Below are 27,311 nucleotides of genomic sequence, written 5' to 3' on the forward strand. Positions count from 1 at the left end.
CTGAGCACACCTCCAGCAGCTCATCCTTCCTCAAAGGCCTTATTCATTTACTTAGGCTTCCCAGCCACAGACTGGCATTCTAACAAGAGCCCAAAGTTTCAAGGCAGTGGTGGCGCACACCTTTAATCTCAGCAACCGGGAGGCAGAGGCAGGTGGATCTCTGAGTTTGAAGCTAGCCTGGTCTACAGAGTGAGTTCCAGGACATTAGGGCTACAAAGAGAAGCGCTCTCTCCTCTTCTCTTCTTCTTCTTCTTCTTCTTCTTCTTCTTCTTCTTCTTCTTCTTCTTCTTCTTCTTCTTCTTCTTCTTCTTCTTATTTTTATTCTTCCTCCTCCTTCTTCTCTCTCTCTCTCTCTTTCTCTCTCTCTCTCTCTCTCTCTCTCTCTCTCTCTCTCTCTCTCTCTCTATCTGGTTTTTTGAGACAGGGTTTCTCTGTGTAGCCCTGGCTACACTTTAGACAATGGACAAATTTAAGTATGAGCTGTATGCTAAATAACTATTATATAGTTAAACCTTTGTGTGTGTGTGCACGCATGCAAGCAGGGGTGTGTGCCTGTCAGAGCAGGTACCTGGAGGTCACATGTTTTTTTTTTTTCTCGAGACAGGGTTTCTTTGTGTAGCCCTGGCTGTCCTGGAGCTCACTCTGTAGACCAGGCTGGCCTTGAACTCAGAAATCCGCCTGCCTCTGCCTCCCAAGTGCTGGGATTAAAGGCGTGCGCCACCACTGCCCAGCTACATAGCAAATTCAAAACCAGTGTGGGTTACCCAAGATTCTAACTCAAAAACAAACAAACAAACAAACCAGTAAGTGGGGTAAAATCTCAATACTGGAAATTTTCATAAAGAATACAAGTTCTATGTGAAATTATAATAACAGATGCCGGCCCCTTCCTCAACCAAGGACCCACCAGTGAGTGATGAATTTGAATTATGATACTCCATAGAAACCTGTCTGTCTTTGTTTGAGACAGGGTCTTACTATGTAGAGTAGGCTGGCTTTGAACTCATAGAATACTAGGATTAAATGTGTTCTTAACTACACTCAGTCTTAAAAATGACATGGTTACAAAAGACAAGGAGGGAAAATGCATCTGACATAATGTTGAATGATCAAAGCAGGATCCAGAACCCGCTGTGTAATTTTAACTATGTAAAAGCATGTAGAGAGGACTGAGAGATAAAACCACAGGTGGTAATGGCCTGAGGAGGCAGCTGGGCCGACAGCCTTCTCTGTTATTAACCTGCTGACATAACCGCTGCAGCTGCAGCATTAGCACCTCCTCCCGGTGCCAGTGTGAGAGCCAGGAATCAGTGCTGTCCCCAAGCAGCACCAGCCATCAAGCAAGAGGTCCAGGAGCTGTGTGGGGCTTCTCTGGAGACTGGGGGGGCTGGAGAGCAGGGTCCTCACAGCAGACATTCTGTTTTCTCTCACCGAGGAGCCTCCTACCCCTCGCTAGCTTGTGCCACTGGAGCTGTAGACGTTGCTGAGGGCAGGCCCAGCAATGGCTGGTCTGAGACTCCAACCTTCCCTGGCCAGACTCTGACTGGTCTAAACACTCCTAGCTTGTGCCCATGCACTTGGGGCTCTAGGGGACACACTCTTTCAGACTAGTAAAGCGTCTTTGAACTCTGAAAGGCTTAGGCTCTGATTCCCCTGTCTGGAGGGACAAAGTAGCCAGTCCTTACATAGGAACAGGAGCAGCCCTGAAGGTGAGGTGCCTTCCCTTTGTGTGGGGCTGGGGACTGGACCCACATCCTTCACATGCTAAGCAAGCACATGCCTGGATGCTAATGAAGACTCCCTCCCTCCAGCCTGAGTACCTGCTTTGGTAGGAAGAAAAGGAGGATTAGAACACAGGATAGGCCAGAGCTCTTCAGGCCTAGGGAAGAGGGGCAGAAGGCCAGGTCAGCCTCCTCTACAGAACAGGCCATAGAGTCTGAAGTCTGTCTTGAGGCTCCTTCCTGTAGAAGTAGAAACAAGACTCAAACAGACTGAGACGCTCTGAGCCGGGAGCTGAGGCAGGTAGAGAAGAAACTCAGTTCCACAGGAAGGCAGCAGCAGGCTTTCAGTGCCTGTGGAGGCAAACCTAGAACCAGCGACCTCTTGGTTAGGAGCACTCTAGACTTTCCTACCTGCTTTCCATCAGAGAGCAAAAAGTGCTACCACTCTGAGTCCTGTGACCTGATTTTCAAATATTTTATTACATAATCTTTCATGGCACCATCAGGAGTAACAGAAAACGTTATTCCCAGTTCCTAAACCACATCCTGAAAAATATACATTTGTATTTATATATTTATATCAACACTCCACCCCTAACCTATAATTCCACCACCTATTGTAGGTCTTTTGCTTAAAGCAGGAAACTATTCTCTTAGGTAAGAAAATATACGTGGAAGCTAAACATGGTTAGAGTAACTGGGAACAGTTTGTCCGTGGGCAGAGTAGAAGGGCTAAGTCCAGCCAAGGCAGGGGCATCAGTTGGGGTCCATAGAGGAGAAGGACAGTGTATAAAAAGGCAGCGTCACGAAGGTAGGCTCTGGTATCCTTGGTCCCTCAGGAGATGGCCTTTGCCTCAGGAAGGAAGGCTTCCCAGTATTTTGCCAGCTGCAAAGAAGTAGGGAGACAGTAAGCAAGTGCCCCACCTAGTGGCAGAGCAGAGCCTGAGCTAGTCTGGGAAGAAGGAGAGGTCAGTGTCATGGCATACCCCATGCATCACAGCCACCCAAGAGGAAGGCATTTGGAGCAGATGCAGAAGCCACACTCTTTCTCCTCCCTCTAGACTTAAGGAAGCATCAATTTCTGTCCCAAGTTCAAAGGCAGTCTCTGTTTGCACCTCACAATGGTACCATTGTTCCACAGATTGGTTAGAGTCTCAGAAACCAGAGGGGCAGGCAGTACCACAGGGTGGGCACTCAGAGGATAAGGCTCTACATTAGCAGTGAAAGAAGAGATGAAGGTCCCTAAAAATAAACTGTAGACTTCGGGCAGCAGCAGGAGAGACGGCTCACTGGAGAGAGGGCAACAGAGTTCCCCTGACTGAGACGGAGCATGAAAGGCCAGTTTTCAATTATCAACTACAGCAGAGCCTCCTACCCCAGAGCCAGGACCCCCACATCTAGTCACCAAAGTCCCAAATAGTCAGCTGTTATCTGGGGCAGGAAATGGGGGCCAGAGCTATGCATAATTACATACCTGCTGCTGGGAATGTAGGAGTGTCTCTAGGTACTTGATCACGTGGTTTTTGAAGTCCTTGGATTTCTCTTTCTATAGGAGACAGGATTTTACACTGACTGCCCAGTCAGGTGTTCCTTCCCATTTTGGTGGGATGGTGGTGTTTACTGCTGACCAAGTGTTTACTGCACAGTCTCGGAAAATAGAGCCAGCAGCTTTAACAGCTACAGTTTCCAGCCAAACAGCCTCTGCCAAAGCTCTCTCTACAAGCTTTCTTAGAGGGAAGGAGAGGGTGGTGGAGGAGAAAGGACACATGGCAGCTCCTGACATGCTTTGTGTCTAAATGCGTTGGTCCAGCAGCAAATGTGAGATAACCACCATAAGATAACCTCAGAAACCAGCACAGAGTGCAGACGCTCAGGTACACACAGAACGCATGGGTTCTAGCTTACCTCAAATCGTGTCACTTCCTTTCGGACAACTGTTGAAATTCTTTCAAAGTCTCTTTCATACTGAGTCACCCGAGATTCCCACTAGGGAGAAGAAAAGAGGCTTGCATAAGGTCTGGATGGAGCTCAGTAGCACAGTGCTTGACTCATATATCTGAGAGACTGGGCTTGAGTTCCAGCACCACAAATCAAAAAGGCGGCGTGCAGTGTCATTAATACCATGGTGCCATTCTACAGGAGACCTCAGTGGGTCCTTACGTCTTTCTGGCCCCTTGGGAAGGCTGAGATACCTAAGGGATTCGCACTGTGTATCACAGCCCATCAGACAATGGGAAAAGATGGCCATGTACCTCTGGCCAAGCCTTTGAGAAAACTCTTAGCACCATAGCAGACTGATTCAGGAACTCAGAAACACAGCACAAACCACAGGAAAAAAAAAAAAAAAAAAAAAAAAAACCACCTTAATTTAGGTCTTTCCTGGAGAGGCATGTCTGAATCATGTAGGTAGCTTCTTGAATATTCATGCACTTAAGGATTAAGTGCACTGGCTACTCTTCCCGAGGATCCAGGTTCAAATCCCAGCCCCAACTTGGTGGCTCACAAGTTTCTAGGACCCTCTTCTGGCCTTCTCAGGTACCAGGCATGAACATGGTGCACAGACAAACAGGCAAAACATTCATAACCATGAAAATAAAAATAATTTAAAAATAAAAAAGACTGGTAGAGACCCAGTCCTCAAGGCTGCCCTGAAGTCATGCCCACAGGCCTGTCCAGCAGCCCTGGCCCTTTAATTAGCTCTCTTGCCTATTGTGGGCTTCTAAGCATCTGGCCATGGTCAGGATAGGAGCAGTGTTCACTGAGGAAGCAGCAACATACTCATGCAGGGCTAGCTTTGGTAGGGAACTCACCTCTGTAATCTCCTCCTTAGCCTGCTGCAGTTTGTCAGGCTTGTTGGCCCACAGCAGCCGAGCCTCAGACTCCCGCTTCTTCTGCAGCGTGGCCTGAGCATCCTGCCAGCGCTGCCATGTCTTCATGCGCTGGTCGAAGGCAGCCTATGGGGGAGGGCAGTTGGGAGGAGCACAGCCAGTTCTTCAGCAATCCTGTCTGGCTCTGCCTTCTATTAGAAGGAGGATCTCCCAGCAGCTGTGCCAGGGAAGCACTGAGCAAGGGCAGGTTCTGCAGCCACTGTTAGCTGAGGCATTTAATGTCTAAAAAGCACAAGCTTGGGTCAGGGCCTCTTCAAGCTTCCAGTGGGCCAGCGCCATGCTACTCCCAGGGCTGGGTGACTGGAGCAGAGGGTGGCCTGATGCCAATCCCTGACACTTATTAATAAGGTTTCCAAACTGCCTACCTCAACCAAGTCAGACCAAGGTCTACACGCTTTCCGAGTCTGCCACCTGTGAGGAGCCATGAATACCGTGGGAGTGAAGCATATGGTCCCACTCTCAAGGAACTTATCTCCTGGGAAAGCCATCATTGTATTAGCAATTACAGTAGATGTTTACACATGTGCAGAGTACTGGGAAAACAAGCAGGCACCAAAACTTAACCGACCTTGCTCAGCTCTGGAGCTCTAGGTCTACAGCCTTTCAAACTGATTGATACAAACAACAGGCTTGGTAACAGAATTTTTTTCCTTTTGAGACAAGGTCTCAGGTAGGCCAGGCAGGCCTGATCTCATTGTATAGCTGAGGATGACCTTGAACTCCTGCTCCAATCTCTCAAGTGCTGCCATTACTGGCATGAGTCACTATGCTGGCAGCTTAAGGAGGCTTTACATAAACACTTAAAATGGCCACAACCTACTTACTGACTGCACCTCACCCACACACTCACTCACAGGCTGCTCTAGGCTCTCCAAAGGTCATTACTGACCTCCTGTCTTGGGACAGAAGCGGTGCTGTCAGGACAATTGCTAGCCATGTCACCTGCACTAACAAGCTTCAAAGGCAGTCCACAGCAGGGAGCGTACCTGAGGCCAACCTGGCCCTCTTTATTTGCTCCCCACTCCTCGAAAGGTTCCTCAGCACAGCTCCTACTGAAGGCAGAGTGCAGGGCCACTAAAGTCGCTTTCTCTAGCCCTGCTGCTGCTCTGCCGCTCCTTCTGTTTCTTAAGACAGGCTTCACTATGTATCCAATGAACTCACTATGTATGTAGCATAGGCTGGCCTAGAATTTCCCATGATCCTCTTGCTGTAGCCTCCCAGCTGCTGGGATTATAGGCATGTGTTTCCATTCCTGGCTCCTGAACTTTCTTAGCACTTTAATGTCAAAAGTTCAGGTACACGGTGACTCCACATCTAAAAAGGCTTAAACCTATCCCACTGGGTTAACAGGGCTTCAGGGAAGGACACAAAAGAAACCTTCGCTCACTTCTCCATTACCACTGCTTGCTCATGACATGAGGAAGGTGGCACGGGTCTCTGAAAAGAGACCTGCTCAGAGCTCTCTGCTCTCAGGTTGCTGCTCCAGCCCATGGAGAACAAAGCTTAGCTTCTCTTTGCTTTGTTCACAAAGGCTCACCCTGCTTAGAGTCATTTCCAAAAGCTGTGGTCTCTAGGGAACCCCCGCCCCCCAAAACAATGCTCTTCACAGAAAGCTTTTCCCAGACAGAGCCCTTCCCCATGGCTTTCTAGCCTGAGAAGTCTAACTGGTTTTTAGAATCCTCTCAGCAGACTTTCTTATATCTCTCTGGAATTAGCAGGACAAGGAACAGCTCTCGGGCTAGAAGTGAGGACCCAGGGGGCAGCTCAGCTCCTGACACAGCGCAGAAGCTCCACAGTGGGAGATGCGCTGAGAATGCGGAGTAGGGGAGGCTCATGCATCCTGATACCGTGCAGAATCAGGGTCTCACAGTGCAGATGCCAGGTTCCTCTCGTTCTCCCTTTATCAAGGAGGCCATGCAAGAGCTAATACTGCCCAGTAAAGCTTCCTTAACTGTTATGAGAGCTCTGGAAACAGACCACCCTGGTCACCAGAGACGTGAGGTATTTGACCTGAGGGACAGCGTGCAGTGTTGCTACCAGTGTGGTTAGCACAACACAAGGAGGGTGGGCCCTGGTGAAAGCTCTCAGCACACGCCTCCATGCGCACCAAGCCAGTACTGTATCATTACCTGACTCCTCACACTGGAAAGACAAGTGGAAGCCAGCAAGAGCTCTTATCAGGGCAAAGACCAAAGGACTGCAGAGTCACTGCTCCAGGAGCCAAGCAGCAGTCTGTAATAAGCCTTGCTTGGAGAAAGGTGCACAAAGAATACTGTCTGTCCTCAACAATAATGGGCCAACTTGGAAATCCAAGAGTGGGCTGCTGTGGGCCTCAGAATAACTAGAGGTAACGGCTAGTTTAAGTGGGTTGCTGGGTGTACAGGGTCCTTTCAAGAGTAAACTTACAACCACTCCTAAGCTAAAATGAGCAAGTGAAGAGCAGAAGATAGCTGGGGGAAAGGAAGTGAGGCTTACTCGGACAATGGCCAGGAGGCGAATATAGTCACTCAGGAGTTCTGCAAGGAGGAAGAAGTCATTGTTGGCCTGTTCCTGGTGGAGCTGCTCAATCTTTTCTTCCACTTCAGCCAGTTGGGAGAGTGCTCGTGACAGTGCTGTGTTGTCCTCGGAGCTCCCAAGCATGGCTAGACTCTTGGCAAACAGGGCTGTGTTTAGCGCTAGCTCTGGAAGAAGGCAAAGACAGCAGAGGCTTCTGATTTCTCAGGAAAGAGGAAAGGTACTTGACCCTGCAGAGCACAGCCTGGTGACTGTGGCCCCTACATATCTGACAACTAAGGGCTCTGTGACCCAGTCTCCAAACTGAAAATGAAGAGAAATGGCCTCAGTTGGTCACAGGATTGGGAGGGGAAAGTTCTTGCTGTCTACATATGACAAAGCCTGGCTGCCTGAGGAAGAAGCCCCAGCATTCCTGGAGAGTCAACTGCTTACTCATGTCACCAGGCCAAGTGAAGGAGTGGCTCTGGTATTTATGCTGGAGCTCATGAACTGTCACCTCTATGAATCACACACACACAGACACCACACACACACAGACACACACACACACACACACAGACACTGCACACAGACACCATACACACACAGATAGACACCACACACAGATAGACACCACACACAGACACAGACACCATACCACACACAGACACCACACACAGACACCATATCACACATAGACACCACACATAGACACCACACACAGATACCACACACAGACAGACATCACACACACACACATACACACACACACATACACACACACCACACATAGACACCACACACATAGACACCACACACAGATACCACACATAGACAGACACCACACACACACACACACACACACACACACACACACAGACACCACACACAGACACTGCACACAGACACCATACACACACAGACACCACACCACACACAGATAGACACCACACACAGATAGACACCACACACAGACACAGACACCATACCACACACAGACACCACACACAGACACCACACACAGACACCATATCACACATAGACACCACACATAGACACCACACACAGATACCACACACAGACAGACATCACACACACACACACCACACATAGACACCACACACATAGACACCACACACACACACACACACACACACACACACAGACTATCCCACTTTCTTCAGCAGAGCAAACTTTCTGTATGGGGCCAGTCAGTACCTTGGGCTCTGCAGGCCACACATTGTCTCTGCAGCATACTCTTCTCATAGCAACAGGGTCCAGGGACAAATCTGTTCTTTCAGCCATGTCATAGCTTGCCAGCCCTTACACTGGCTTCATGCTAATGGTCTTTTAGATTTCTTGCTAGCAGTATGTTTAAGACACAGAAGGAAAGCATTCAAATTTGGAAAATTCCACAAGTTCCCAATTAAGCAAAGCTCACTAGAAAGAAGGGGAAGAAAGAAGACACAGAAGGCTTCCCTGCATCCATACCTTGCTAGTATGACCATGTAGCAAAAACATCAATGTGGACGTCAGCCTCCAACTCCCATCAAGAGAAGCAGCGTGTACCCAGGCAGGCTCCCTCCACCCACTGCTCATAGTGGTTTAAATCATGTTTCTTGCCAGGAGATAGGGATGTATCTTGCTTATCAGAACATCATGCAACAGGTAGGCTGAAAATTTCCACTTGGATGGCTGAGAACAGCAAGCCTCTCATCTCCAGCCCACGGAGGACACCGATTTCCCCCAGTGCAGGTGTGTGTCAGAGCAAGTGGTTACCTTTCCTATGGTTGACTAGAGTCTCCACCACAGCGTGCAGCTTCCGTAGGCGCTGCTCCTCGCACTCTACCTCCTGGAGCTTCTCCTCGAACCACTGGAAACACACAGCCCAGAGCTGGCTTGAAAATGTTCAACAAAGTGCAGGGAGCTGCCTTTCTTTAGCAGCGTTTACCAAGGGCTGGTTTGTTTATTTTGTTTTTGGTTTTGTTTTAATTGAAAAGAAAGTAATCTCAGAAATTTCAGGACCTCTCAGGGCATCCTAGAGGCATGGGCTACTCACAATGTCCGATTCATTCATCTTGATGGTCATTTTGCTGACTGCATCTGTAGCTTTGTTGAACATCTTAAGGAGACCAGCACCACTCAAAGCCTGCGTACCCACAGCTCGAGGCAGCTATAAGACCAAGGCAGGGATGCAAGTTATCTGCTGCCTCTTTAGATTCAGAAGAATTAGTGTTCACCATGGCATGCTCAGAACTTGTCAACAAGTTACTTGACTGTGTTACAGGAACCCAAGACAAGGAAATGAGAAGCAAACCCAAAGTGCCATGGCAGTAAGAATCAATTTTTCAGCTCTTGATATTATTTACAGAAAGAGAGCACACTGAGTGTTTGTTGTGTGGCCAGGCTGTCTGCCTACCCAGGTATGACCTAATTAAACACCAAGCATTTCTTTATATTTTTTTAACATTAAAATTATTTTGCATGTACACATGGGCCACAGCACTCTGTGGTGTTCGTTCTCTCCTTCCACCTTCACGTGGTCAACTAGCTCAGGTCATCAGGAATTCAGAGCAAGGACTTTCCCTTGCAGAGGACTGTATTCCCTGTATTCCTTTGTTAAAGTTAAAGGCTCCTGCTGGTGTGGTGATACACACCTTTAATCCCAACACAGCCAAGGCTAGGTAGAAAGGCCAAGTCTCAAAAATAGTCGAAGGTCCCTGCACAGAAGGGGAGTCACAGCTTTGAGAGTTTCCCCAGTGACTGAATGTCTTAAGCACAGGAGCTATCTTAAGGGTCTTAGGTGTTCAGAATGTCATGGAGTCCTTCTCAAATTGAGACCATTTTGCTCCAAGGGGACATGTGACAATATCTGGAGATGATGTGAGTTGTCCCATCCTGGGAGGGAGAACTGCTGGCATCTAGTGGGCAGAGCTAAGCATCTTTCACCACAGCCTAGCCCAGCCCAGCCCAGCACGAAGGATTACCCAGTCCAAAGGATCTCAAAAAACAAACCCTGCTCTAGGGTTACCGAGTGAGGAAGGATAGATCAGAAAGATTCAGAAGTAGAATGAAATGACTTAAGGCTTTGACAGATTATTTTCAATTAAAAAAATTTCATTTTGGAGGGAAAAAATCTCATTACAATAATCCCATTTTCATTATAGTAACAAAAACCTAGCAACAGTCTTGCAAGACAACTGACTTCATTCTAGTTTTCTAAGACACTATTTTTCTCCAGCTATGTGCCTTCTGCTTCAGAAAATACTATTTGATGCTTCTTACATCCTTATTTCTTTACACTTTGTGTGTATGGTCAACATAAGGTATTTGGGTGTTTGTTGTGCATATGTATGTATGTATGTATGTATATATTTTGGTTTTACTTTTTTTTTTTTTTTGGTTTTTCGAGACAAGGTTTCTATGTGTAGAACTGGCTGTCCTGGAACTCACTCTGTAGACCAGGCTGGCCTCGAACTCAGAAATCTACCTGCCTCTGCCTCCCAAGTGCAGGGACTAAAGGCGTGCGCCACCACCGCCTGGCAGCATACATTTTATTTAGTTCATTGGTTACTAGCAATTGGGGTGTCTCCAATTTTTCACAATCATGAATGCATAGTCTATTAAAAAAAAGTTAACTTCAATCAACCCTTTTGCTATATGGTGGGTCTGTGGTTGCTGGTTTTTAACTAATGCCTCTCAGCTTCCTAGCACAAAATACACATTCAGCTTGAAACAATTAGTAACTTATGAAAGGCATGCTGAGCCCCTGCCAAACAGAGCACTTTGCTCCACAAGACACCGTAGGCCACCATTTGACCACAAGTGAGCTGCTTTCACTTGGAGCAGTGGAAGTCCTGTCCTTCTTGGGGGGTCACACAAACTCACTGGGTATAGCATTTATTTAAGTATTTCATTTCCCTCAGGGAGTGAGAGATGAAGCTGAGCTGTGTAATACCAACCTCTTCTTTTTCCAAAAACTCCCTGACATCTGGGTCCTGTATCATGGTAGGATGATTCACAATTCTTTGAAGGTACCTAAAGGGTAAAAAATCACCAACAGGTTAGAACTCTATTTCCCTGGTTTGTTTTGTTTCCAGACAGGGTTTCTCTGTGTAGCCCTGGCTGTCCTGGAACTCACTCTGTAGATCAGGCTGGCCTTGAACCCAGAGATCTTCGAGAGTCTGCCTCCCAAGTGCTGAGATTAAAGGGGTGCACCATGACTGCCCAGATCTGGTTAGGACTCTGAAGGTTTGGGATGCTGTCCAGTGCTAGCAGGAACTTTTATTTTCTTTTATTATGTAAAATGCCCTCAGATAAGGCACTTAAGCAAGTCTCTGTAAGTATTTAAAATTTCATGTCCTTCACATTTCCAAAAGACAACTAACTGACTCATCAGAGAGAGACCCCAGAACCATGCTGTAGAGTATGCAAGAAGGAAATATGGCGGTTCAGTGCGGATAAGAGGAGAAAGAGGTGGGAAGGGAAGTGACACAAAGGCAGCTGTGGCTGATACTTACCTCAGCTCATCTCCAACAGAGAAGGAAAGCAGCAGCCTCTCTACCTAACGTGACCAACAACAGCTGTCAGGCACCTACCTTTCCAAAGCAGCCCTCCGTTTCTCAAGAAATTCTGCAGAGGAAGAATCTTCCTTCCCAACCTTCACCTTTGTCATTCCTAGAGTAAAATTTAAGAAACAAAATAAGCGCCGGGCGGTGGTGGGGCATGCCTTTAATCCCAGCACTTGGGAGGCAGAGGCAGGCGGATTTCTGAGTTCGAGGCCAGCCTGGTCTACAGAGTGAGTTCCAGGATAGCCAGGGCTACACAGAGAAACCCTGTCTCGAAAAACCAAAAACCAAAACAAAAAGCCAAGTGTGTGTGTGTGTGTGTGTGTGTGTGTGTGGTGTGTGTGTGGTGTGTGCTCAGTGGTTATGAGTACTAGCTGCTCTTTCAGAGCATATAGGTCCTATTTCTAGCACCCACATAGGGTTCACAACTTAAGTTCTAAGGGATCTGGGCACCTGCATACACGTGGTGCACATACATGTAAGCAGGCAAAACCCCACACATAACAATACAGTTAACAATGAAATAATAACAGAAAAAAATGCTCTGAGATTCTGAGTACAGACAAACATAATGGCAGTAAGAAGGTTCCTCCCCTAATCCCCAGATGGAAGGAAGAACAATCATTAAGAGTCCTGAGACTGAGGGATAGCTCAGTGGTAGTTTCTACCTAATATGCATGAGGCACTGTATTTAAATACCACCACTAACACACACACACACACACACACACACACACACACACACTTACTTTATCTTTCCCAGGTTGTAGTGCAAGCCTGTAATTCTAGCACTCATGAGACTGAGGCAGGAAGAGAAGATGTAAAAATAGCATGGCTACCCCTCTAGTGCCCCTGTGATCAGAGACCACAGGCTTACCTATTAGGCTCTTCTCAGGTGGAGGAGGGACAATGAAACCATTCTGGGAGTGCTTCTCCGAAAGCTTTTCATAAAGACCCAGAAAGTCACTGAATCTTCTTTTTACTGAAAACTGCCTGCTTCTGAACATTGGTAAGCTCGTCTTGGGCATGGAAAGAAAACACAAGGCAATTTAATTCCAAATCCAGGATGAGTATCTATCCTGCTGACATTAAAGGAAACAGATTACCTTGTCCTTTAGACACCTGGTAAATAACTTTGTCTAAAACAGAGGCTTTTCTTTTTTGGCAGCCTGGGAATCTAAAAAATTCTATTTAGAGTAATAATTTTCAGTGCATAAAAAAAATAGGATATGTGACTTGGGGCATGGCTCATTGGGTAAGAAGACTTGCTCTGTAAGGATAAGGGCCAGTTTGAATCTTCAGTATCCACAGAAAAAGCTGGGTAGGGTTGGTGGTGATGTATACCTTAAATCTCAGCACTTGGAAAGTAGAGACAGTCAGATCTCTGAGTTCAAGACCAGCCTGGTCTACAGAGTCAAGTTCCAGGATAGCCAGGGTCACACAGAGAAACCCTGTCTCAAAAAAACCAAACCAAACCAAACCAAACCAAAAAAACTGTGCAAGGCTGTACATGCCTGTACTCAGCACTGGGGAGGTGGAGGTGGAGACAGACAGGCCCAATGCCTTCTAGCCAACTAGTTTTGCCAAAAAGGCAAGCTTCAGGTCCAATGAGAGGCCCTGTCTAAGTCAGTAAGACAGGGAGCTATAAAGTTAAGACATTCAATATCTTGTTGTGTATCCACATGGAAACACATGAGTACACACACTTGCACACTCAAGTGTGTATGAGGTTACAAAGGCAACCAGTAAAATTCAAATATAGTTTCATTTCTAGGTTAAGTATGCTTGCTCTAATTAAACTAATATTGAGTTCTAGTTAAAAGATACAACTCTATGGTCATCTGTAAGCAATTTGTCATTAATTGACTTCCTTTAGCTACTAGAATCAAAGCAGACAAACAAAACAATACACACTGAAGAATGCGTCTAAGATGATGAGGAAATCAGATAACATGTCTGTAGATAATAACTTCTAAAGTGCTGTGGGCTTTAGAGCTCACAGGAGGACCAAGGAGTAGTTGAGAGAAACACAAAGAAGTCTTCCAGTAAAAGTAAAAAAAAAAAAAAGCACTGGCTGCTCTTCAGAGGACCAGGGTTCAGTTTCCAGATCCCACATGGTGGGTCACAGCCATCTGTAATGCCAGTCCCAGGAGATCCAACATACATATAAACATAGAATAATCATCCATATATCCATATATATATATATATATATATATATATATATATATATATATGTTTTATACATATATATACACACACATGCACACACATATGCATTGTGCATGCATGCATCTTTTAATTAAAACAGCAGGAAAGCTAGGGAATATATGAGACATAACTTTATATTTATATTCATATTTATATTTGCCAAATGGGCAAAATTCACAGAGGTTGACTCTGCCAAGTACTGGCAAGAAAATGAATCAATGAGATTCTGTATAAATTGGTACAAAGACATTAAAAATAGTTTATATAGCTGGGCGGTAGTAGTGCACGCCTTTAATCCCAGCACTTGGGAGGCAGAGGCAGGCGGATTTCTGAGTTCGAGGCCAGCCTGGTCTACAGAGTGAGTTCCAGGACAGCCAGGGCTACACAGAGACACCCTGTCTCAAAAAATCAAAAAAAAAAAAAAAAAAAGTTTATACTCCTTGAATTTAATATTTCCTATTTATTTATTTATATATCTAGAGAAACATGTCCATGGGGCACCAGAGACATTAGAGGAGGCATGCACAGAGTTCAGTTATGAGAACTGGAAAGGCCTAGGGAGAACAAGTTTATACACTGTGGTAATTCATGTAGCAGACTAACTACTGTCAGTGCCAACAGGGAGAGGTCTGAGAACCATGCAAAGAAAGGAATTCAGCAGGTTATTTTATGAAACTCAACACAAAATATCACATCACTTAAGGATACACATGCAAGGACTGTTTATAAAGGAAACGAGATTTCTCGGGGAGCAAGTGCCATGAGCTACAGTGCCATGGTTGTGCCAGACAACCAGGAAGGCAGAGCCGACGAAACCAGCGGTGCTCACCGTGGTGCCCAACAGTAGTAGGCCAGGGCTCTCTTTTACTAGAGTGACAAAATAGTATCTAATTTTAAAAGGGCCAGATTCAAGGAATATAAGTTATAGAAAATATGGGGAAAAAGCCAGGTACAGTGGCAAATGCCTATGATTCCAGCACTTGGGAGACTGAGGCAGACAATCTGGCTTTGTGTCAGGTGTGGTGGTACACACTTGTAATCCCAGAGCTAAAGAGGCTCAGGTGAACATATCAGAAGCTTGAGACCAGCACTGGCTACATAAGGAGACCTGTCTCTAACACCAACCAACCTCAAATCCCTCTGTTCTGAGGGTGGATATACATAAGTTTTGCTTGTTTGAAAAAGGGTCTCAACTAAGTACCCCAGGCTGTTCTCCAAATCCTAATCCTCCCGCTTCTGCCTCTGTAGTGCTGGGTTTACAGATGAAGGTATACACCATGTCTGATCCAAGAACTGAAAAGCTGTAAACTGATAATTGTTCTTCATTTGAGGCAATCCACTAAACTAGCTACAGTCACATATTTCCTAAGAGGGATAGGGAAAAAATGAAATATGATGTAGCTCTTAAACCTTGCACAGTTACACACTAAGGTACCACCTTTCCGTAAGAATTCTGGGGAGGCCTAGGCTGGTGTACCTAGTTAAGACTACAAAGGCAAGGGGCCCAGAGAGATGGCTCAGAGGTTAAAAGCACTGGCTGCTCTTCCAAGGGATCTGGGTTGGGGTTCAGTTCCCAGCACCCAAATGGCAGGTTATAGTCATCTGATACTGTGGTTCCAAGTGGTTTTAACCCCTCTTCTGACCTCTGTGGTCACTAGGCATGCACATGGTGCACAGGGTACACATGCAGGCAAAACATTTATACACATAAAATAAACTAAGAAAAGATTAACAAGTCAATGTAGACTTGCTACAGCTTGATAAATAGGAGGAGGTTATTGGAAATAGTCTAGATGTTAACCTTGGTGTGAACAGTCAGGACTACTGAGGACATGTAGGCCACGGGGACTCACCTGGGTAGTGACTTTGTAGGCTACATAGGCATTCATACCATCCCCTGTGGGAGAACAACAAACAGGAGGGAATTATTCTTTCAATTAAGGAAAGGAAAGCTGATCCAGTAACATCTAACTAGAGACCAGAAGCTGCAGGAGCCCGCTCTCTCTTCGAAGGCATGCTGCATTTCCAGGCTTTAGATACAATCCTAAAATCCACGTTTTCCTGTGCCTTGGGGGTTGTGCGGCACACATGCCCCTACGGATGCTGGCTGGGCCCCAGTTTGAGTTAGACAAGAGAGTCAGTCCCTGTTCCAAAGCCAGGCTCCATTTATACCCTCACAGAGGATACTGACAATTCATCTCTTGTTACCACGCCAATATTTGGGCTGGTTACACACATCTGTCCAAAACCAAACAATTCTCTCGCTGTACAGAGCAGGAGAAGGAAGCAACTGATGTAAAGGGAACAAGTACTTCTACCCGAGGCTAGCTCCAGGCTCAGTCTGCTCTTTCAGAGGTCCCGGCACTGGTGCTGTCAGACACTGACCTCTCTGATCCAGCATGCTCACACAGAGCAAAGGGCCTGGCAGGAAGACACTTGGGCTGCCTGATGTCACAAAAATCTCCCTTTCCTGGAGGAATAGTTTTTATGAAAAAGCCATTGACTGTTAAATAATCTAGGACTCAAGCAACTGTTTTTCTCTGTGGTAGTGTCCTGACCTAGACCACTTAGGGACATAAAGGCACTATTGACTCCCTGAACCTTGAAAAGACATATACTGGAACCCAGACAAAGCCCCTAGGCTGGACCATGGGGCTTAGGGTTGGTTCCCCAACCCCTTTCCCTGGTTCCTCCTCTTATGAAACAGGAACGCCTAGGTCAACAATTCCCAGTTGCCTTTGCTTCTGATCTGACTCTGGAATGAGAGGCCAGGGAGAAGGGCAGAAGTGGATCAGCAGGGTCACACTCTGCAACATCCTGTCACTGTGATGGGTAGAAATGCTTGCTTTTATTTGTAAGTGCACACACACACACACACACACACACGGCTAGAAATTGTACAGAAATAGGAGGTATACCCATCTCACAACACCTACCAAAAAGGGTATTGCAAAACAGGAACTACAGCTAATCTAAAAAAATTACCTTATATTGACTACCACCTTTATAATACTTTGAAACACTTACATTGCCCAATACTAAGAATTTTACCATGCATTAAAAACAATTTTTTAATATAATGGAGATTTCTCCCACCATAGAGCAGTCATGGTTATTCACTTAATTTAGTAGCCACAGGAAGAAAAACCTAAGTGTCTGTGTGCACTGAGCACATTAACCAAGCAGGGCCTCTCTCCGGACACTGCAGCTATGGCAGTGTGTGCAAAGAGAGAAGCCCTCTCTCTGTACAGAAGCCCTGAAAGTGGCTTAGTCACATGACAATCTGAAAATGCATATAGATCTCCTAAATAACTTCCAAGTTGGAGGTGACATATGCAAATTGCCAAGATTCTAAAAAGAATAGCCTGGTAAATGTGCAGTTCTAATTTATTTAAATGTGTGCTGGAATGAGACACGCATGTTGACTAAACAGCCCACACAAACAGAACATGCTGCTACAAAGATCAGGTCCTGATAGAAAAAATGTTTTAATTAGCTGGCTTCTTGGAATCAACGTGACTAAGAATATAGAACAAGGGGGTGAAAGATTAGCATTTAAAGTAATTTGTGTTCAGATCTGATTTATGAGCTGTTTAAATTACTCTGTATGTAGGGTCAGGTATGCCCCTCTAGATAACATGACTTTACTTGAAAACATTGTCTGCACAGATAAAATGAAGATATTAGGGAGTGCACTGGCTGGTTTTGTGTGTCAACTTGACACAGGCTGGAGTTATCAAAGAGAAAGGAGCCTCCCTTGAGGAAATGACCCCATGAGATCCAGCTGTAAGGCATTTTCTCAATTAGTGATCAAGGATGGGAGGGCCCATTGTGGGTGGTGCCGTCCCTGGGCTGGTAGTCTTATAAGAGAGCAAGCTGAGCAAGCCAGGGGAAGCAAGCCAGTAAGTAAAATCCTTCCATGGCCTCTGCATCAGCTTCTGCTTCCTGACCTGCTTGAGTTCCAGTCCTGACTTCCTTTGGTGATGAACAGCAATGTGGAAGTGTAAGCTGCATAAACCCTTTCCTTCCCAACTTGCTTCTTGGTCATGATGTTTGTGCAGGAATAGAAACCCTAACTAAGACAGGATGGATCAAGTACAACATGACTGTGTTCTTAAAAGAAATAGGGCAACTCAGACAGGCATTCCTGGAGGGTGATGATGTGGAGACTTAGAATAACATGGGACAGTGGTGACAAGGTACTATTTCATCTTCAGGCCACAGCACACCTGGGACGACTAGAAGGCATAAGACAGGTAAGGTCCTTCCTTCTCTTCCAATTTCAAAGGAACATGGATGGCCATGCCCACACCATGATTTCAGGCTTTCTGATTTAGAACTGTGAGAAAATCTCTGATTTTTGTTTTTGAGATAGCTTTTCATTCTGTAGCCCAGGTTAGCCTCAAACTCAAGGCATTCCTCCTGCCTCAGCATTCAAGAGCAGGAAGGACAGGTATAGCCCACCATCCCTGGCTTACTTCTATTGTCTTAAGTCTTTTACGTTTGTGGTCCTTTGCTACAGCAGCTCTAGGTAGCTAACAGCTTAGGTAACTCCTTCTCCTGGCTCAAAATCACAACAGTAAATATTCAAACAATTAGTAGCAGTTGTAATTTCTATTATTCTACTAAAGATGTAGGCAGCAAGAGACTCCTAGGCATGTCACCCAAGGCCCTGGTCCTACTCTTACACTGAACCACACGGCTGCCTTAACAGGATGCTATTTTCCTTGGTCCTTACTTTCCTCTTCTGATAAGTGAAGGAACTGAGTAAGATGCCCATAAAGACCCTGCTAAGTAGCTGGCCACCCGCTGTATGAGCACCAGGTCCTCTGCAAGAGTAGTGGGGTTCTTAACTGCTGAGTCATCTCTCCTGCTGCTGTCTGTGGCTTTTTTTTAATTATTAATTTTTCATTTCTATGTATGTGGGCATGATCATGCCATGACACACGTGTGGCGGTCAGAAAACAACTTTCAGAGTCGGTTTTTCATTCAAGATGTGGGCTTTGGGGATTGAACTCAGGTTGTGAAGATGGATACAAGTGCCCTCAGTAATCTTCTGAACCACATTTGAGTTTCTAAAGATTATAGTTATATTTCAAGTCTCTGGATTTTCTTCCTAAAGATAAAAAAAAAAAAAAATCTAGGTAATGTGCTTGAGAACTCTCTCTGACCTCAGAAGCATAGTTCCAGGAAAGAAACTGATGAAGCACTTCACATTTGCTGTTCAGCTTTACTGAGAGCCACTTCCAAACTAGCTGGTCAGGGCTCATGGCAACATTACAAGAGCCCAGGACACTTACCGATCTTCTCAGGATCAGTGATACCAACTGTCAAATCAAACTGATCTTCCTGTTCTTCTTCCTCCAGCTTTAAGAAGAAAAAAAGGAGATTTGCTAAACATTACACAATTCATTATCTGTGAACATAATAAAGCCAAAGATGTTCTTCTCAGTGCTCACGTCTATCACACAGCACTAGTGAGGCAATGCCTACAAGTTCAAGTCGTGAGCCAGTTCACAGTCATTCCATGTACATCTCCTCACACCCCTACCTTCACAATAACGAGTACTTAGAGAATTTGAGTTGACTTGGCCTTCTTTGGACTAAATGGGGAAGAGGGAGAGGCTGTGTTCCTCCCTGCATACAGGAGCTCAGACAGAAAACAGCATCAATGACCAGTGAAAACCTTTTGCTGTCCTTAGGGGAACGGACACTGTCTAACAAAGAGTTCTCATTTGATTCTGGTTGGGCATGAACCATATGTTTCCTCCAGGAGCTGTAAATGTTTTCTTAAGGTTCAACCCCAACAGAACTCCAGCCTGGCAGCACATAGTCCCAAAGATGCAAAAGGGAGGAGAACAACGGCGTATCCTCTCACCTCCTCATAGCGTGGCTGTGGCTTAGGAGAATTTGTGGCTTCTTGCGGAGGATGAGAAATAAGTGTTTTGCCTGGCGTTGTCTTCTGGTTATTCTGTGTGCTGTCCAGGGAGAGTTCCACTGTGGCATCTAAAACAGTTGATAGTTTAAAATGAGTGTCAATCGTGAGTTTTAAAGACTGAGCGTCAGTCAGGGTGAGGCCCTCAAGAATGGCAAGCACCTAATAGAACAAAAACAAGAGGCAGTTTTTACATGAGCCAAAGGAGAAGGCACTGAGGGGAGGGCTGCTCTAGCAAAGGTTTGGTAGAGCAAGCTCTCCCTTTCATTTCAGACACAACTGTTTGGCTAGCCTAGGCTAGAGAACCAGGAATCTAGCAAAATAAAGATGTCAAATAATTTTACTCTTGAGAGTTGTCTTAGTTAGGGTTTTAATGCTGTGAACAGACACTACGACCAAAGCAACTCTTATAAAGGACGACATTTAATTGGGACTGGCTTACAGGTTCAGAGGTTCAGTCCATTATCATCAAGGCGGGAACATGGTGGCATCCAGGCAGGCATGGTGCAGGAGGAGCTAAGAGTTCTACATCTTCATCTGAAGGCTGCTAGCAGAATACCAGGCAACTAGAGTGAGGATCTTAAAGCCCACACCCACAGTGACACACCTACTCCAACAAGACCACACCTCCAAATAGTGCCACTCCCTGGGCCAAACATATACAAACTATCACAGGAGTGGTCACTCAAAACCTTACATGAAGCTCATGTATTCTTGTTTGTACAAGAGTATACCTCTGGTTGTCTGCTTTATACACAGCATGACAGATCAGGCAGGTATGCATCAGAGGAAGTCTCAGAAAAAATATCAACCAGAAAACGTACAGCAACACTTGGGAAAGTGGGGTTGGTACACTTGATCACAGCACAGCTATGTTGACAGTTTAGCAGCTAGTCACAGTGACAGTTTAGCTATATCCTGACAGAGTAAGCTCTCATTTGTAAATGCTACCAGAATGGGGAGAGGGAGCAGCAGACCCAAAAAACATTTCTGATTTTGAAGAGAAGACCTGGCCTGCACTTTAAGAACTGCCTCTCTCTGGAGAAGACACAGGTGAGTGGAACAACTCGTTCTCTGTGTGTTCCAGAGAAATGACTTCTAAAACAGCATTTTGTACCATTTTTAGACATTAAAATTTCTTATGCAAATATACTTCCAATGTAGAGCAGTAAAGCTAGAAGGTCTAACCCTAACCAGTTCACTGTTTTTTTTTTTTTTTTTTTTAGTGAAGAAAAACATAAATATTCACTTATGGGTTTTGGTCTGTTACGTATTCAGTTTAGGCTTGGGAACCATAGAGAAAACTGCTTCCTTTTCTTTCTAGATTTTCACTAGGTGCCAGGCAGAACCCAGAGACAATTTTAGATTACTGTGCTGACCACTGAGTGTGAATCATTTCTGCAAAAAACCCTGCCGTGGGGGCATAAAACCTGGAGCAGCACACAGAATGGATATGCTAGGTTGTGAGGCCTTTGAAAAAGGAGCCAGCTCAAGTTTGTATAGGAGATTGATTTGCTTTATGTAGGTCCAACAAAACAGATCGAGTTAGTAAATGAAACATGTACTATTCATTGAAACTATTCATTGGGTGAAACTGGGTATGAGGGGATGAATTTGTAATCCCAGCATTCCAGCCAGGCCGGAGCACAGACCTAAAGTCTAGCTGCTCAGAGGCTGAGGCAAGAGGGTTCATGGTCTACCTGAGCAGTTTAGTAAAACCTTGTCTAACAACAACAACAAGAACAACAACAACAACAGAAGCCAAGGCTCACCATATTGTGCGGAGGCGCCAGCAGTTGAGCCTTGCTCCAGCCGTGGCCAGTGCAGCCCTGGGCTGGGGCAGAAGCCGAAATGTCTCAAGCTATGCAGACAAATGGAACTCAACCATTAAGCAAAACATGGGAACTCAGTTTGTACGAGTTACAACGAATATCTCAGGAGGCAATAACAGATGGCTTGAAAATTGTGGTTTCACCTAGAAATCTACACAGTGAATTAATGTGCCCAATTTGTTTGGATATGTTGAAGAATACCATGACTACAAAGGACTGTTTACATTGGTTTTGTGCAGATTATATCATCACAGCCCTTAGAAGTGGCAACAAAGAATGTCCTACCTGTCGGAAAACACTGGTTTCTAAAAGATCACTAAGGCCAGACCCAAACTTTGATGCACTCATCCGCAGGATTTATCCAAGTCGTGATGAGTAAGACGCTCATCAAGAGAGGTGTTAGCTAGGATCAACAAGCACAACAATCAGCAGGCTCTCAGCCACAGCATTGACGAGGGGCTGAAGATACAGGCCATGAACAGATTATAGCGAGGCAAAAGGTAGCAGATTGAAAATGGCAGTGGAGCAGAAGATAATGGTGACATTCCCACTGTAGTAATGCATCCACACACAGCAATCAGGAAGCGGGCCCAAGTAACAAACGGACCAAAACATCTGATGATTCTGGGCTTGAACTTGATAACAACAATGCAGCAGTGGCAACTGATCCAGTGATGGATGGTGCTAGTGAGATTCAGTCGGTCTTCAGGCCTCATCCAACTGTTATGGAAAGGGCGACAGTGCACAGACAAGCTACATAAAGACTTCATGCAATGCTACTGTCAATCACTTATCCAAGTATCTGGCTGTGAGGTTAGCTTTAGAAGAATCAAACCAGATGAACCTGGATACAGCCAGTGAGAAACAGAACACCATTTACAGAGCCATAGCCAGTGGCCAGTTCCCGGTTTTAAATGGCTCTTTTTCTTTGGAATTGGTCAGTGAGAAACACTGGAAAGTGAACAAACCCATGGAACTTTATTATGCACCCACCAAGGAGCACAAATGAGCCTTTAAAAATCAATTGTGAGACTAGACATTTTCTAGTCTATTCCTTTAATATTAAAGATGTACCATCGTTACTTTTATGGACAGACCTGGGATCTGTTCCGTTTTCTTTCTGAGCCAGACTTGTTTACACTATTAGATTAATGTCTCCTTAATTTAAAGACACACTTTTTGGAAGGGACTCTAGTAACTCAGTGCCCCTCCACTCCCTCAATAGTAAATCTAAGTTATATGCTTATGTTATGTGCTTCCTTTGGGGAGGACACTTTGACCTAGGAGGTTTTTGTAGTTCTGTACTCTTTATTTTTCCCTTCCAGTTTTTGGTCTTTTGAGACAGGGTCTCATTATAAAGCCCTGGCTGGCCTGGAGCTTGTTGAGTAGAATAGGCTGGCCTGGAGCTTGCTGAGTAGAACAGGCCGGCCTTACTTTGGAGTAATGCTCCTGCCCAAGTACTGGGATTCTGCCAGCGTAAGATTCATCAGCCACCTTTCCTCCTTTCAAAAAGTTTTTAGCTTAAGGAATGTTGGACTATATGTATTCTGACTTTTTTTCCCTTGGAGTCTTGTATATTTATAGTTTTCTATACAAACTGTAGTATCTTCATGAAGACCAAGGCTCAAATTTACTATGCTTAAAACAATTCTCATAGGATTATTATTTTCATGGTATTTTCTTACGTAATATCTCATTTAAAGGAGGTTCTTTATAAATTTAGTGTCCACTGTCATGCAATGTTTTGGTTTTGTCATGTGTTTTCACTATAAGTTTAGAATTTCTGGTCATGGGGAAAAGTTGAACAAAGTTCTTTGGGAACATGGTTCATTTACCATGGGAACATGTTCCCATTTACCATGGAAACAGGTTTCACTGAAGAAAGAGAAGTTTAAGTTGGTGAAAATATATGTATTCCTCTGTACATTTGAGAGTTTTTTCTTCTGTATTTTACAGTTCCTCTGTTATGTATGTTTGATGCTTTTCTCTATTAAAATGCCAGAGATTATGGAAACATTTTGCACTTTAGCCTTGATGAAAAATATAAGATATATCCAAAGCTTCCCTTCATTTTTTTCTTGTTAATTCAAGAATAACATGACAGAGAGTTAAAAATAGAAAAGAAAGTTTTTATTTAAAGAGGTCTTTGCATTTTGAGTTGCCCCGTGTTTACACATTAGTGCTCTGGTAATTACACTCTGTAGAAACATGTTAATGGAGTGTGAACATTGCATCGATATATAATAGAATGATTCCGTAGAAGACCACCAGCCAGTCGGGGAGCCACTCAGATAGTCTTAGTTTTGTATTGGAAAAGTGTTGATAGTCTGGGAACCACAGACTCTCCGATGACCAGTCAGACTTCATGTTTTAGATTTCATCTCTGTCCCAATGCTATATATGACTCCAAGTCTATATTCTCACAGTATTTACAAAGACATGTTTGCATTGAAAAATCTAACCCAAAAGGGTTTTGATAGAAAGAAGAGACTTCTGGAACCATCGTAACTAAAATGTCAGTCATTTTAACTATTCCTTTGTCTGTTTAGACAGATTGGGGACAGCTTGATGCTTTAATCTTGAGCCAACTATGAAAACTTAAAGGCTTATTAAATTTTTTACCATTTTTCTGAAATCTGTTTTTACAATTTTTTTGGTAATCTGTGCCATAAAATTTGACAACCACCAAAAATTATATGAACTTTTATATCCAATTCTTTTTCTGGAGTAATGTTAAGTTGTATGGATTATTGATGCATGTTCGCTGAATATAACTCATTTCGTGAAGTGATTGCTTAGATTTTATTGGTGATATATTAGATTAGTAGTTGTATTAAATAATGATGATGATGATGTAATGATAGTGTCCTGGCTACTTTTTATGTCAACCTGACACAAGCGTAGTCATCTAATAGGAGGTAGCCTAATTGAAAAATGCATCCATAAGATTGGGGTGTAGGCAGGCCTGTAGGGTATTTCTTTAATTAGTGATTGATGTGAGCCAAATCCACTATGGGTAGGGATACCTCTGTGCTGGTGGTCCCGGGCTATATAAGAAAGCAGGATGAGTAAGCCGTAAGAAGCAAGCCAGTAAGCAGCACCAGTTTATGGCCTCTTCATCAGGTCCTGCATCCAGGCTCCTGCCTTTTTGATGATGGACTTTTTTGATGGTGCAGAAGTGTAATGAAAACAAATCCTTTCCTCAAAGCAATAGAGTGTTTCATCATAGCAATAGAAATCCTGAGTAAGACAGCTGGGGATCTTAGTCTGTGAAAGGAAACTTGCCTCATGTATGTAGGACCTAGGATTAATCCCCTGTATCATGAAAAAACATTCCTAAAAAGCTGAAGTTGGATGAAGGAATGATAAGGAGTTGAGTCCATCCTGGGCTACATAAAAGGACCCTGTCTCATTTGGACATGGTGCAATAACCTAACCTTCGTACTTACTACCTCACACTTGGGAGACTGAGGCAGAAGGACTGTCACAACTTTGAAACTAGCCTGGGCCACATAGTAATGAAGGAAAAGGAGAGGGGGAAAGGAGAGGGGGAAAGGAGAGAGAGAGAGAGAGAGAGAGAGAGAGAGAGAGAGAGAGCCAAAGACACTGTCTCAACAGCAAACAAACCCACCAAAACCAAAACAAACAAATAAGAAGAAAAACCAAAACCCAAAACCCAAAAACCCCCAAACCACAAAACAGCAAAGCCTGAGCTAGGCCAGCCTAGGCTATACAGTAGAGTCTATCTCAAACCAAAGCAAAGGGAGGAGGTGTAGCGCAGTGGCAGAATACTTACCTAGGCATGCCCAAGGGTCCTAGACCCAGTCTTCAGAATAAAACATATAACTAAAATATCTATGGTTTGCCAGAGGAATAGTAAAAGCCTTTTGAAAAGCTGAGCATTTCCTACAGAAATTACTATGAGATGTCAAATCTTTAAGTATGCCTAAGGATGAAAATATGGGCTTCTTTCCTTTGCGTTCTAACAAGAATATGTTTGAAAAGCCTTTGAGATCTAGAGACTAATCAGCACTACGGTAACCTTGCAGAAAATAAATCTGAGCTTTAAATTTCCACTCAATATTAGTTGACTGGAAACACTTAAGAACACACTCAAGTTTCATAGTAGACTCTCCTTTCTACAGGCATCCCTTGTTCCTTTCTTAGTAGTGAGGCAGCAACTGTCTGCCTGTGGCACTGACAGCAGATGACATAAACCACAATGACAGTACTGAGAAAATCTGTAATCTCCTCATTCATAGAGAAAGCCAATCACAGGGGTTACTGTGGCAATAAGAGTTCACCTCACGTAAGGGAAGATCACATACATTTCAAAGGCTCAAACACAGAAAGCATGCCTTCTTTTCATTGTGCTAGATAAAGACAATTCATTCTTTGTATTTTATTCTTTTATCTATTCCTCTCCCCCCCAAAGACCATTAACTACCAGAATGCATAGTGTGCACATTAAGGTTTCAGAGACCAGATGAGGTAGGAAATCTTCTAAGTCTTTATATCCTTCCAGCCTCTTTGTTTCTTTCATGTTCACACGCCTGGGCATTTTTTTTTATATTCAAATTTAAAATATCAAGATCTACATAAAGTTTCATTTTTTCTTCTAAACTCAGATTCATGTAAGATTCATACATATATTCCACCATATTCTCTGTCTCTACCTCTCGTGGTTCTAAGGACTGGGCATGAGAACCCATGTCCAAATTCTAGCACTTAGGAGGCAGAGACACAGTCAGAAGTCTGAGACCAGCTTAGTTCACACAGCAAACTACAGGTTGGCCAAAGACACATAGTAAAATAGTATCTCAAATTAACTAAAGGAGGCCCAAAGTGATAGGACGTACCTGCAATCTCAACTATTTGAGAAGCTGATGCAGGAGGACTGTGAGCTCTAGGTCAAGTTACACAGAAAAACTACACATTTCAAATAAAAGTCTAGAGCTAACTGCAATGGTCAATAACCTTATCCTTTTGTGAGTTCCTGTGATACAGTATTTCTGTAATTCCTCTGACCACATTTCTAATGTTTAATAATTTAACTCATATTATAAAAATTAAATTTTTGTTTGTTTGTTTAGGGGATTTTGTTGTAGGGGTTTTTGTTTGTTTGTTTGATTTTTTTTCTTTGTTGAGACAAGGTCTCATTTGGCCTGTGCTGGCCTTGAACTTGCTGGGTAGCCAAGGACGATGGCTTTAGACTCCTGATCTTCCTGGCTTTACCTCCCAAGTGCTGGTATCACAGACACAGACTCTATTGTGCCAGGCTCAAGCTTTCTAACTTATGCATATGTTTAGTGGTTTTAAATTTAATAACTCATAACTTAATAAAGATGAATAGAAGGTGCCTACGTTTTGAGTCTCTACTTGCCTGCAAAGAGATCCTGTGGCTCTTGGTCTTGTTCCTCATGGATCCCATTCTCTTTGGAACCATTTTTGATAGGAAAAAGGGATGTGGTTTTCTTTGGAGACTGGGGTTTAGTCTGAAAACAAAAAGATACTTTGAACAAAATGGAACCAGTAAAAACAAAACTCGGCCTACCTAGAAAGGGACCATGGCGTACGTCCCTCCGCTCCCACAGGTGTTTAGAAGACAGGCTCACTAGTTAGCTGGCTTAGCAAGAGGCAGACCATTGCTAGAACTGAGAATG

General features: G+C 44.3%; 1 protein-coding gene and 1 pseudogene across 1 annotated transcript in view; one reads left to right on the plus strand and one right to left on the minus strand.

Moving 5' to 3' along the window:
• Positions 1-2,182: 2,182 nt before the first annotated feature.
• Snx1 (sorting nexin 1) overlaps positions 2,183-27,311 on the minus strand; it is a 37,247-nt gene continuing 12,118 nt past the window's right edge. Inside the window, exons 2-15 of the mRNA XM_076925364.1 lie at positions 27,032-27,143; positions 19,760-19,887; positions 19,182-19,248; positions 15,735-15,778; positions 12,548-12,689; positions 11,701-11,779; positions 11,065-11,140; positions 9,162-9,275; positions 8,882-8,975; positions 7,085-7,290; positions 4,532-4,675; positions 3,627-3,707; positions 3,196-3,267; positions 2,183-2,607 (exon numbers count right to left, since the gene is read on the minus strand). Of these exons, the coding sequence (XP_076781479.1) occupies positions 2,557-2,607; positions 3,196-3,267; positions 3,627-3,707; positions 4,532-4,675; positions 7,085-7,290; positions 8,882-8,975; positions 9,162-9,275; positions 11,065-11,140; positions 11,701-11,779; positions 12,548-12,689; positions 15,735-15,778; positions 19,182-19,248; positions 19,760-19,887; positions 27,032-27,143 (1,410 nt within the window). The 3' untranslated portion in view covers positions 2,183-2,556. The remainder of the gene's footprint in view (positions 2,608-3,195; positions 3,268-3,626; positions 3,708-4,531; positions 4,676-7,084; positions 7,291-8,881; positions 8,976-9,161; positions 9,276-11,064; positions 11,141-11,700; positions 11,780-12,547; positions 12,690-15,734; positions 15,779-19,181; positions 19,249-19,759; positions 19,888-27,031; positions 27,144-27,311) is intronic.
• LOC143439269 (E3 ubiquitin-protein ligase RING2 pseudogene) lies at positions 21,668-22,657 on the plus strand (annotated as a pseudogene).

This window comes from Arvicanthis niloticus, chromosome 26, assembly GCF_011762505.2.
Source record: "Arvicanthis niloticus isolate mArvNil1 chromosome 26, mArvNil1.pat.X, whole genome shotgun sequence".
Taxonomy (NCBI): domain Eukaryota; kingdom Metazoa; phylum Chordata; class Mammalia; order Rodentia; family Muridae; genus Arvicanthis; species Arvicanthis niloticus.